Genomic DNA, 13,899 nt, shown 5'->3' on the forward strand with positions numbered 1-13,899 from the left:
CAGACGAATGATAGAGGACTGAGCCTTCTGGAATTAGCTAGTTACAACGACCTTATGGTGGCAAACACCTTCGGCCAGCACAGAGTATTCAGAAGATGGACATGACACAGCCCAAGCGGAGACCATCACAGTCAGATCAACTACATCATGGTGAAGAGGCGCCTACAGTCAAGTGTAAACATCGCCAAAACCAGAAGCCTTCCCGGAGCAGACATAGGAATTGACCATGATCTAGTGATGATGACCTTCAGGCAACGTCTAAAGAAGGTCAAGAAAGAGAGCCACACAAGAATAACATTTGATCTCAAGAAATTGAAGGATCCCGAAGTAGTATTGATACACAAGCAAATATCTGAGAGTGAGACACATAAAGTATCCAAACTCTGTGGTCTATCTCAGATGTAACCTTATGGTCCTAGATTGTTTGGGAGAACATCGTTAAACATCTATTGATTATGAAGAATGAAAATTACAATTATTAAAAGTTTCTTATTTTTCTCAAATCAATAATTCAAAACAATACATTTTTGTTTGCCCTTTCACAGACCAGCAGTAAGTTGTGGTTATCATTTTAAAGTAACCACTGTGTGCATAGACTTTGTGATCTACCATATTTACTCGCATATAAGTCCAGTCCAACAGTAAACTACACACTTAGATCTGACATTGCATAATGTGCCAGCATACCTGACTGCATGCAGTTTGTTTTAGGAATAATCAGTAGAACAAACAACATGGACCCTGACCTGACATTGCTTTATGCAGTGGCAGAACAGGATCTGTGTTGTTTATTCATTTTGATTTGACTTATAAGTGAGTATATGTGGTAATCTCTGTTGCTGTAAAGTCCGATGGTACTTGAATTATGCAACGAATTAATCATTCCAAATATTTTAGGTAATTGCAGAAGTTTTCATTACATACAGAGATTTTTTTTTATCACAAATTAAATATTAGTACTATATGCCAGTGAGTACTTGCATTTAATTGCATATTGTACAAAAAAATTGTCTCTGTGCCCATGAATGCTCACATTTTTCTGTATATTGTACAGATAATTGTGCTCTGTGCCATTGAGTGCTTGCATTTTGTTGCTATTGTGCAAATAATAGTACTCTATGCCAGTGTTTGTTTCCATATTGTTCAAATAGTACTCAGTGCCTTTGAGTACTTGCATTTTGTTGCTATTGTTCAAATAGTACTCAATGCCATTGAGTGCTTGAATATTTTGCATACTGTACAAATAATGTGCCATTGAGTACTTGCATTTGGTTGCTGTTCTGCAAATAATGGTACTCTATACCAGTGCTTGCATTTGTTTGCATATTGTTCAATGGTAAACAATGCCACTGAGTTCTTGAATATTTTGCATATTGTACAAATAATGTGCCATTGAGTACTTGCATTTGGTTGCATTTTCTGCAAATAGGGCACTATTTACCAATGTATGTATTTGCATACTGTTCAAATAGTACTCAATGTCATTAAGTGCTTGAATATTTTGCATATTGTACAAATAATGTGCCATTGAGTACTTGCATTTAGTTGCTGTTCTGCAAATAATGGTATGATATACCAGTGCTTGCATTTGTTTGCATATTGTTCAATGGTACTCGGTGCCATTGAGTGCTTGAATATTTTGCATGTTGTACAAGTAATGGTACTATGTGCCATTGACTACTTGTATTTGGTTGCATATTGTGCAAATAAAGGTATTCTATGCTGTAAGTGATTACATTTAATTGCATATTATACAAAAAATAGTACTCTGTGCCAGTTGGTGCTTGCATTTATTGCATATTGTGCAAATATTTGTACTCTATGCCAGTCAGTGCTTGCATTTTGTTACATACTGTACAAAAAATTGCAGTCTTCAATGCTAGTGTGTCTTTGCATTTAGTTATATATTTTACAAACCAGTTAGTGCTTGCATTTAGTTGCATATTGTACAGATAACTGTAATCTATGCCAGTAAATACCTACATTTAGTTGTATATTGTATAGTTCAATAAGTTTCATTAATTGTATGCATGATAAACAATTTGTAAAATGACTACTACAGCTTTACATTTCCCAGTATTGTTGCTTTGACAATGCTGGTTGTTTTATCACAGTGACATAGAATTTTTATAAAATAACATTATAGAACTGAAAATCTGGATATTATATGATGTTTCAGGTGAAAAGGTTAAATGTCAAGGTCATATGTAGTATTTTCTAAAATTTAAAGCTAATTGCTAAAAACTTTAAAGTAGATGTAGGCTGACCACTTCTGACTCTGGGTTCTGCCCTTGGATGGGGTCATGGGGTAAATAATTATAATTGGGAACGTATTATAAAGTTTTGCTTTCCTATTCACTTCATACTATCTATATAATGTTCCATTTTCCTAAGTTCTGCTCCTGTCTCATGTGTTACAACCTTGGATGGGCCATTGAGTCAGGTATTATATTGGGACACATGTTGGCTAAAGTTTATTTCTTCACTTAATTTCCTTCACCTTTTGATCAAGACACTTCTTGTTTTGAGTATGACCTCTAGGCTTCTGCCTCTGATTGCAGTTAAGAAGTACACACACAGTTTTGTTCTAAGTTATATTTTTCTCTTCTCCCTCCCCTCCCCATGACAAATGCCTCTGGGTTGAGTCATGGGATCTATTTGTAGAACACTACAAAGTTTTTAGTGTTCTAATTCCACCTTTATGTTTTAATAAGTATTTTTCTAATTTATTCTGAACTTGGAATATTGTAGGGTTATGCTGTCTGATGTGTCGACAGTTCATCTTAAGGCATACCATACATTTCTTGTTCTTTGTTAGAATCCATCAATACCAAATGCTGTCTTAATTTTTTCTTGTATTTATGCCTTCAGTGTGAAAACAGAGGTGAGCCTCTTGTATTTCTTTTATCCATCAAGTTTTTAGCCCAGCCTTTCTTTTGTTCATCTCTTTTGGTTTTATTCTACTCTATTTATGTTTTGAAAACAGACCTCAATTGCATAAAACATCTCAACCTTGAACTTGTAATTTACTGAAACTGCAGCTTGTATTTTGGAATGTTTTATAGTCCATGAATGAGATTCCAGCATTCTACAACTGTGACAGAGAAACACGGAAGTCACTGCAGCTTTATAATGTTGTACAATCAAATTTTGTTCAAGTCGATCATTGGAAATATCACCTGTAAATCTATGTGATAGTTGCAGAATGTTGGCAATCTCATTCGGGGTTTGGTCAGTATCAAACCTTCCAAAATAAGAACCAAAATTTGAGTAAATTACATACTCAAGGTTGAGGTGTTTTTGCAATTGAGGTCTGTTGTTTAAACATAGGTAGAGTTTTAAAAAATATACTGATGGTTATCTGTTGTTTTATACAGATTTTACAGAATTTCACCTTTTGACATTTTATATTTTATCTTGTACTTAATATTTACATTTATTTGGAATGTTTATTTTCTGAAATTTTTGTGCAATTCATTTTTACATCTTTTGATCTTACTTTTAGTTGCACCATAGAGCCACTTTTGTGATCAGGTGCCATAAAACACTATTAGATAAATAAAATCTTGAAGAGTTTGAATTTAACGGTCCTCAACATCGTTTACAGGAGTTGTGCTTTATTATTTTCTATCTAATTAATGTGCTTTCGTCAGCAGGAATTGTTCAATTTTAGTCAAATTTGACATCAAGTTTATATTGATGAAATCTTGAATGAGTTTGATTTCCAGCATTCCACATCATATACATGAGTTATGCCCCAATTACCCATCCTACGAAGCTTGGTTGTAGTAGTTTAAATTTACCAGGGATCCTTGGATTTCAGTTAGTAGCTTTATATTTGCAAGACCTTGAAAGAGTTGATTTCCAACATGCTAATATATCATTTTTTTTAGTTTAGATCCCAGATTTCCTGTCCTACTAGCTTCCTGTTTCTGCAGCACAACTCTATTGAGGCATGTTGGATTTCAATGAAATTTTTCACATATCTTTATATTGACGAGGCCATGAATGGAACTCATAGGATTTCTAGCATTCCACAATATAATATTGAAGAGTTATTGCTCCTGAAACACCTGATCTCCTAACATTGGTTTCCCAGCACAAGCGCAGATTCCTCTATTTTATGTCCACCCCCCAATCAAAATGTTGTGAGTAGAGCCCATAACAATGCACCCATTGCTAATAGATCTAATTAATCTATTTACCTATAGTTCTTAATAAATTTTTTAAACGAAAAGATGGAAAGTTACAGACATTAAAGCACTGAAGTCAAATTAACACTGTTATATTGTCATTCCATATGCATTTGATCTTAGAATTTGTTTTTATCAGTGGCTGCTTCATTTCCAGGTGGGAGAGAGCGAGATTCTGTGATTGGCTCAACTTACCAGCCTCTACCATGGCAGCATGAAGAAAACCATGTTATATAATTGTGCTGCTTCCATGCCATCCATTGCCTTACTCCTTCAAAGTCAGTGGTTTAACAAGCATCTGCTTCAAAGTGACCACAGTCCTACACACTATAGTCATCCAGATTATTTTGTACTTTGAAAAATGTTTTTATTTTGTATTGTTGTTATTATTCTTGTCAAGTTGATATTAGTGTGAAGCAAGACATGGCATTCACTTTTCCAACATTGTTGGTAGTTTTTTTTGAGGTTTTGATTAAAGTTTGTCACTGGCATTTATTTCCTAAACCCCTTTGATAGAATCTTATCATATTTGGCATTAATCATATTGAAGTCAAAACGGTTCTTTCTATTGCATGCACACCTTCCTCTTTGTTTTTGAGATCAAAAAGATAGAAGATATATGTTAAGGTTTTAATGTGAAGTTTTCTCATCGTTAACATTTCCTAAACCCCTTGAGGTCAAAGTCACAGAGAAATTTTGTGTTTTGGTTAAAGCTTTTTAATTTGCTTATATTTTCAAAATTCCTTGATGGATTTTCCTAATATCTGGGATGAAACCTCATTGAGTTTATTCTGATACACATTTGACCAAGGTGTCAAAGTTACAGCTATAGAAACCTTTCATTATGGTTTTGGTTCAAGTTTTTTCATTTGCTTTTATTTCCTAAACTTTTTATATATTAAAAGTTTTTCCTCAGTATAATTAAAGATATATATGATTTCTAAATCATTTGTATTTATTGGTCTAACATTAGACATGCAAAAACCCTTTACAAAATTCTCCTGGCAATGATTGTTGCAGTTTGACATGAATATGTTATTTTAATAATTGTTTATTTAAAATCCGATCGGTGGTGCCCGGGAAAGAAGGTACTGATTTGAAACCCTCTGGTTTAAAAAAAAAAGTTAGGCTGATATCTGATGGAGAAAAAAAATTATGGTGTATCTAATAAAAATAATAAAATTATTTTTAAAAAAAGAAGTTAGTACAATCAAGACATTCAGTAATTTTCCAAAGTATAACATTTCACAGATCTATCCTTCTGCTTTCTAGATATATTATTTTTATTGGTCAGATATTAAATATGGCAAAACGTTTTTTAAAAAAGTCATTGGACTGTCTCTAACTTGTGGCAGTTTGGTGTGAATACATTTTAAAAATATATGTAAAAAATTTACAATTCCAATTACAGATAGCACAGAAGAAAGAAGTTAAATGTGAGGAAAATTCCAGATTTTAAAAAGTAGCTATTTAACTTAATATACAATGGCACCATTGAACTTGAAGAATATATATTTTTTAAAAATTTGAAAATTGCAATTACACCTTTTTTGAAATATTTTTTAAATTTTAAATAATAAAATCAGTTTTATTCCTCAAACAATTGCCAAACAAGTTGCAAAGATGCCATAGTTCTTTCTTTTTGCTTTCTTAATCATTTTTGTATCGGTCAGACATTAAACATGCTAAAGCCCATTTTGACATTCTCTGTGCTATGACTTGTGGCAGTTTGGCATTAAATACATTTGTTTCAAAATTGCCAATTTTTAGCAATGCAGTTGTTGGCAACAAAGGTGTATATGTAGAAAAACTTCCAGATATTATAAGGAACCTATCTGTTAATACAGTAGTGTTGAAATTTGGGAGTGCATTTATTCTTATATTATGAAATAATTTATTTGTTTTTCAGTTAACATTTTTAAAACATTTTAATAAGTAAAAAAAATTTTATATGTCAAACTTACCTCCAGAAGCAGCACACATCACAAATCATTTTTGTATTGGCCAAATAGTCAACATAGCTATTTTCAAAACTCGAAGTTTTCAAACTCCAACAGGTAGCAACTGTGAATGAAGTTGTTATGGGGAACTTCCAAATGTTATTCAGTAGCAATTTAAGTAAATACATGTTCAGTAAGTTTAGGTTTTGGGGTATATATTCAAATCAAGAAGGTTGCAATTGGTTCTTTCATTTAAAATGTTTTTAATAAGTTTTAAAAGTTAAAACAAACATTATTTATAAAACAATTTTTCTCCAAAAGAAGCACATGCCACCAACATTTCCCTTGGGTACCTAAATCATTTTTAAAAAGTTATCCAACAACATCCATGCCAACCATTTTTAAAAATTCTTTGTGTGGTTCATTTTTGGAAGTGATTATCTTTTGAAATATTTTAAAAACATTGTAGTAAAAATAAAAATCATCAGTGATTTTTAACAGTTAATTGACTTCCATGGGAAACATTTCTGATGTAGGTCTGTAACGTTCTGCATCCCGATTTTATTTAAAATTTGAAAGTATTTATTTTCAGTTAAAAATTTTCTAAATTGTTTAAAAACTTTTAAGTTAAATCATTATTATTTGTCCCGTAAAAGGCCAAGCAAAGTGGTACCAGCCATAGATATATATCATGCCTTTCAAAGTCATGCTATGAACATGGACGTTTTCTTCATGTTGAAGCCTTTACAAAAATTCTAGAGGATCTCCCATGTTTATTTTGTCATTCATCAGCAGATATTTCTGATGAAGTCGTGATTGTTTTGGGATTTTGCTGGATGCTCTGAACTGCCTAGATAATCCATTTGATGTCCTTGCTGCCGTTTTCATTACTAGAGTTATTTAGTTCCCTGGAGTCAGATCTTGTCCATCAGTTACTGCATTTAATTGACACACTGGTAAAATTTTACTAGGTATCTAAGATTTGTACCAAGATAAGCAAGGAATGCCTTTCTCACCTGGATAATCAGATTGTACCAAGATAAGCAAGGAATACCTTTCTCACCTGGATAATCAGATTGTACCAAGATAAGCAAGGAATGGCTTTCTCACCTGGATAATCAGATTGTACCAAGATAAGCAAGGAATGGCTTTCTCACCTGGATAATCAGATTGTACCAAGATAAGCAAGGAATGGCTTTCTCTCCTAGATGATCAGATTGTACCAAGATAAGCAAGGAATGCCTTTCTCACCTGGATAATCAGATTGTACCAAGATAAGCAAGGGATGGCTTTCTCTCCTGGATAATCAGATTGTACCAAGATAAGCAAGGAATGCCTTTCTCACCTGGATAATCAGATTGTACCAAGATAAGCAAGGGATGGCTTTCTCACCTGGATAATCAGATTGTACCAAGATAAGCAAGGAATGGCTTTCTCACCTGGATAATCAGATTGTACCAAGATAAGCTAGGGATGGCTTTCTCACCTGGATAATCAGATTGTACCAAGATAAGCAAGGAATGCCTTTCTCACCTGGATAATCAGATTGTACCAAGATAAGCAAGGAATGCCTTTCTCACCTGGATAATCAGATTGTACCAAGATAAGCTAGGGATGGCTTTCTCACTTGGATAATCAGATTGTACCAAGATAAGCAAGGAATGCCTTTCTCACCTGCATAATCAGAAAGCTATTTTATAATGTCAGTCAAAAGCCAGACACCAAATTCTGCAGAAGATTTGTTTTGAAAAATGCTGTTGACACTTTTCATTTTGCCTATTGGTCTACTCTGAATCTACACATTAAAGAATAAATGTGGCGTATGAGGGTAATTGACTCATATTCCAACTGCTATGAACCACATGTACACACATATCCTATTGTTAGACTCACCTCACTGGGTTGAAAGTCGGCATTGAATAACACCAGTTTTGGGTATAGGCCACATATATCAGTTACAGAAAAGCAACAGATAAGATTTTATTCAATCAGATTGATTGTAGTAATTCTGACCACATACTGAGTAATTCTGTCCACTATATATGGCTTGTTCTGACCACAGAAGGATAGTTCCGACCAACATGCCAGTAATTCTGACCACTCATACTAGTATACAGGTAGTCCCAAATGCCTGTGAAAAAAATCTTCATCCCCATTTCTGAATAGCTTGTTGTCCATGGTCCGTCATTTGTAGTCATCCATTGTCCATCCATCCATTAGCACAAATTTTGTTATTGCTACTCCTAAACTGATTGGAGTTGAAATGAGATTTTATGTACACATTCATTCCATGATCTGATTGTTTCAAAATGAAAATGGTGCTGCTAAACATTCAAACTTGGCCAACGTAGAAGTCATCTTGAAAATCTTGTTATTGCCACTACTGTTGCACAGAAACTAATATTAAGACACCGTTTTCGCTTCTATGATGCATATTGTGCTGACCTGTTGTCAGTTATGGCAACCACAGTGGTCATCTTGTAAATCTTGTTATCACCACTCCTCCTGAATGGATGGTCATATCATCATGGAGAGTTTACTAAAAGACTTCGTATGATGTCTGGTTGGTGCTAAATGAAAATGCTGATCTGACATCCAGTATGGCCACCATAGTGTCCATCTTTTTATCACTAGGAACAAAATTATCACCTGAACAAAAGTCATAAGGAGCTTTCACCAGAAGACTTATTTTGATGTCCATTTGGTCCTAAATGAAAATGGTGTCACTTGGACATCCATTTTTGCTGCCATCTTGAGAATCTTGCTATCACTATGCCTCCTGAATGGATGGTTATATCAACATGGGGTATTTTCTAAAAGACTTCCTATGATGCCCAGTTGGTCATAGATGAAAATGACACTGTTTAGACATCCATTATGACCTCCACAGCAGCCAACAGGAAAATTTTGTTGTCACTATTTCTACTACATGGCTGGTGATTTTGACAATGTCCTTTCACCAGAAGACATCTTATAATTCTTGTTGGTCCTATGTTGCAGATCTGATGTCCAACATACCTCTTAGATGGAAAGTCTTTGTATCAGAATTCTTATAGTGACTAGGTGGTCCTAAATGAAAACGATGTAGATTGCTCCTCAGTATGTCGGTCTTGAAAATATTGTTACTTCTACTTCCCCCTAATGGATGGTTTTATGAACATTGGGTTTTCTTTTTTAGATTTTTTATGATACCTAGTTGCTCAAAAGGTACAATGGTGCCAACTGTATATGCAGTATGGCTGTTACGACGGCTCTGTTGCTGCTTCCCTGGCCATTTTTGGTACATGTTAATTTGCATTGCTTACTCCCATATAATATTAATATTATTGCAGTGAAGCCAAAATTACACTTTTTTCCCAAATTTAAAATAAAATAAAGTTAAACCTGTTTAAGTGAAAGGCACTGCAAAAATTTGAAACTGGATTTTATCCATATTTTACAGTGTTTATATGTATATATAGTTATTATCCATGGAGGATTTTATTCAGAAATCTCCAGTGGCCTCAGTGGTTAGAGCATCTGCCTTGGATGTGGGAGGTCACAGGTTCAAACCCCAGCCAAGTCCTAACAAAGACTTATAAAAATGGTACTAGCAGCTGCCTCGCTTGGCATTCAGAATTAAGAGGTTCGTGTTAGGAATGGTCGGCCTTGTGTCAGGATAATGTGACTGGGTGGGACATCATGCTACACGTCTGTGGCATGAGGCTCCAGTGCTAGGCATCACTATCAACTGCCACACTGCAGACATTGTACTGATATTACTGAAAATTTGTTAAAGCTACATTAAAAACCTAAATCACACACTCACACATACTCGAAAGTCAGAATCAGTTTGTGTGTGTGTGTGCATATTAGAATATTATGTCCAAAATAATAAATGTGGAGATAAAACAAAGGATGTCTATTTGAAGTAAAAGGCACTGAACAAGTTTGAACTGAAAATTTTGTCTCTGTTGCATTCATACATACATACATTATATACATACATACATGTATGTGGGTTTGTGTGTGTGCATATAAATTGCCTGCCCTAGGAAGGGAGTTTCAGATGTGCGATCTCATGTTTGGCAGCCAGGACACATAGAAAGAAATAAAGACAGATGTGGGTGTTTATATATACGAGTCATTAATAAATTATAATGGAGGATGTATTTTTAATCAGAAGTTAGCAGATGCTGGCCATATTATGCATTTTATGTTAAGAACAATTTGTTGATATATAGATATACAATATAGATATACTGGCCATATTATGCATTTTATGTTAAGAACAATTTGTTGATATATAGATATACTCCTTTTGAATACCGATTACCCAGGATTCATTTTCATATTCAGAGAATACATGTGGAATACATGCATAATTTTTTTTATTCATTTAAGCATTCAATCAAATTATTACTAAGGAATAGTAATTTTGTTGAAATCTAAAAGATCATGCCATGTATATGCAAGATATTCCGTCAACTATAAATATTTTTGTGCTAAATTTCTTTCTCATAAACCTGAATTTATCATGTCACATTTGTTTTATTTCTGTTTTTGGCTTTGTGTTTGCATTGTGTACCCAGTTATGCATGTGCGTGTGTGTGCTTGTGCTCATGATTGCATCAGAATTTGATAGGTGTGCAAAGTTTTTTATATATACTAACCCGGTAATGCATTTTGTAAGCATGTTATTGTATTTTGAATTATGAGCACTTTTTATTTTTATTATTATTGTTGTGTTTTACATTATGCAAATATGTTAGACTGGCTAATTACTCATGTATATACTATATAAATATATTATTGATAAATAAATGATTTTATTCATAAATGTTTGCATCAGAGATGCTTTTACCCATGTTTTCACCTTTTCATTTTAATTTTGTGATTGCAAAAACTCCATTCCCATAACTATATTCTGAATATATTATAATTTCTAATATTTGTTGCCAGTTGTAAATAACAAAGTGATGGAGATATGTCACTATTTTTAATGTCAGAACTCCACTAAAAAGGTCAGTTCGGGTTCCACTTGCAATTAGCCAATCGGGTTCCACTTACAATCAGCATGACAGAAGCCTTATAGATCATTTACAACAAAAAAGGGAAAGTTATCTTGTACAGTATATTAAAGTGACAATCAAATGTGTTTTCTCCATGGCCTTGTGTCTTCTATATGCAGGTAAAAATTGTATGTAAAAATGAAGAAAAGGGTTATTTAAATATTGGCCCTATAGATGGGTGTCCATTGTATGAAGATATACACTAAGACAAGTTTCACTATATTAGCCTTATTAATTCACTGTGAAATGTTGCAACAAAAATGTCTGATAAATCCAACAATCAGATGAAGGAGTTTAAATTGAATTACTAATAATGACTCATTCTACTTGTAACCTTGTTAGGAATCAATAGTTGGATTAATAACATAGGTCAGAGCTTGTACAGTAGACTCTATTTGTAGCAAATTTTTATGAAACTGCAAATTAGTTTTTTTGTTTTCATAATAGATTTATTTCTATGATTCATTTTAAATGTTTAAAATTAGATGATCTGCCATCATCTGGTGTGCAGTAACTCATACTGCACTGTTGTAACTTGATTTCTATGTAATGCAGTAAAGTCATATTTGTGATGGCATCATTAATTTATTATTCTATAACAGGTTATATTGTAACATTTAACACACAAATAATGTAATCAAATAACAGTGGTTTTTCACTATAAAGTACTGCAGTATAACAGTCCTTTTTAGAGAATAAACTGCTTTAGAATAAAATGTCTAAATATAACCCTGTCCATAATAAAGTAAAACGTCTCAATATAGCCCTGTCTTTCATAAGAGTAAAATATCTCAATATAATACTGTCCTTCATAGAGTAAAACATCTCAGTATAACACTCTCCCTCAGAGAGTAAAATGCCTTATAATAATACCCTTCAGAGTGAATAATCTCTGTACAACACTGTCCTTCATAGAGTAAAATGTCTCAGTATAACCCTGTCCTTCATAGACTAAAATACCACAATATAACCGTTCTTCATAGAGTAAATTATCACAATATAACCCTCTCCTTCATAGAATAAAATGGCTCAATATAACCATTCTTCATAAGAGTAAAATATCACAATATAACCATGTTCTTCATAGAGTAAAACATCTCAGTACAACACTCTCCTTCTTAGAGTAAAATGCCTCATAATAACCATGTTGTTCTGAGAGTAAAATGTCTCAGTAAAACACTCCTTCATAGAGTAAAACAGCTCTGCATAACATAGTGCCTGATGAAAAATGCACCTCAGTATCTCAGTCCCTAATAGAGCAAAGCACCTAATTAGATTAAAGTGCCTTATTATAACAATGTCCATATTAGACTAACCATCTGATAATGAATCCTGGTAAACCGTTTCTAAATTGGCTCCATTTTTCTGCAATTTACCCCAATATAAGGTGGCTTTTTCTGTTATGCAGATCATTTCAATGGCTCCATTGATTAGAGTGATGGTAAGAAGCCATTGAATAAATGTTTCTTTTGATGAATGGTAAGTTTTATGAACCAGTATATCTATTATATTGACTCCTATATCTGCTGCTCAATATGAGATTTACTGGTTGACAGATCTTCGTATCCATGATGACAAACATCAATATTTGTACATTATCCCTATTATAGTGTATATACTATTTTGCATTTGGCACTGTATTCATGTTCATTTAAACCATGTTTTACTAAAATCTCAAGCCACTATTAAAATGATAATGCCAGTAACAACCAGAAGTTCATCATCTTTCATTTTTTTTTCTTACCTTTCTTATAGCTTTTGATAGTATATATGAGTAAACACAAGATACAGTCTCTCATGAAAATGATCAATTTGTGGTTGATAATTTCCATATTACACTTTTTGAAACATCCCATGCAAAGATAGCATTATTCAGAAAAAACAGTTCTTTTTTCTTTCCTTGCTGTCTTCAGTATTTGGTTTTACCAAGACATTTTTTGTCTTTTTCTGGAGTGGATGATAAGATAATTCCTCTAGTTTAAAAGGAAAATCTGGCTTTCAGATTTGTTATCACTGTAATTATTCTCATGAAATTCCTAGATATTATTCCAGTTTAAAAATTTAAGTTTTTTCAGATAATCACAATATTGGCTGAAATTGTGTCATGGGGCTGCACCATGTTGGATTCATTTAGCTACTCCAAGATGACCCGAATGACCTGTGACATCCCATGAACACATTTTGCTGATGACAATGGATTGATGTACACATCTGTTTACAAGTCAATATTCCTTAGATTGCTTTTGCGTTTATTAATTTGTAGCATGTTATATTGGTTAATATGATCGTAAGTATGAAAACTTAAATGTATATCAAACAAGTATGTATTCATAAGATTTCTGCATTTTTATAAGAATACACAATTTATACTGAATCCATACTAGATCCACTTTTCTCATACATAATTTAACAGAATCCATACTTTATCGAATTCTCAAAATCCTGTAAATACTAGTGATTGATTAAAAAAACAAATTAAGAAAGAGATACATTCACTTGTACAGAAAAAAAGAAGAAAATACTACCTGTATTAATGATATGTTTCTTTTATTTGTTGTATAATTAATGCAACCTAGGCCCTTGATCTAAGATGCTGAATTGCATGTCACAAACCAGTCCAGATTGATCGAGAATAAAATGCATATTTGACATGGTTTACTTGATCCGTTGTATGTCCTTCACAGCACATGATAGACTTTATTTATAAACATTGTA

At 33.2% G+C, this 13,899-nt stretch overlaps 1 protein-coding gene across 2 annotated transcripts in view; it reads left to right on the forward strand.

Moving 5' to 3' along the window:
• Nucleotides 1-13,396, forward strand: part of LOC149773128 (transmembrane protein 8B-like) — a 49,936-nt gene extending 36,540 nt beyond the window's left edge. Inside the window, exon 12 of one of the 2 annotated variants that reach the window (XM_089946779.1) lies at nucleotides 13,260-13,396. In XM_089946779.1, the coding sequence (XP_089802905.1) occupies nucleotides 13,260-13,279 (20 nt within the window). In that variant the 3' untranslated portion in view covers nucleotides 13,280-13,396. Of the gene's footprint in view, nucleotides 1-4,350; nucleotides 10,978-13,259 lie in introns of those variants that run through there. The other variant, XM_089946777.1, reaches the window with a different exon arrangement.
• Nucleotides 13,397-13,899: the final 503 nt, after the last annotated feature.

Source organism: Sinohyriopsis cumingii, unplaced genomic scaffold, assembly GCF_028554795.1.
Source record: "Sinohyriopsis cumingii isolate HCF-2022 unplaced genomic scaffold, ASM2855479v2 utg000881l, whole genome shotgun sequence".
Classification (NCBI taxonomy): domain Eukaryota; kingdom Metazoa; phylum Mollusca; class Bivalvia; order Unionida; family Unionidae; genus Sinohyriopsis; species Sinohyriopsis cumingii.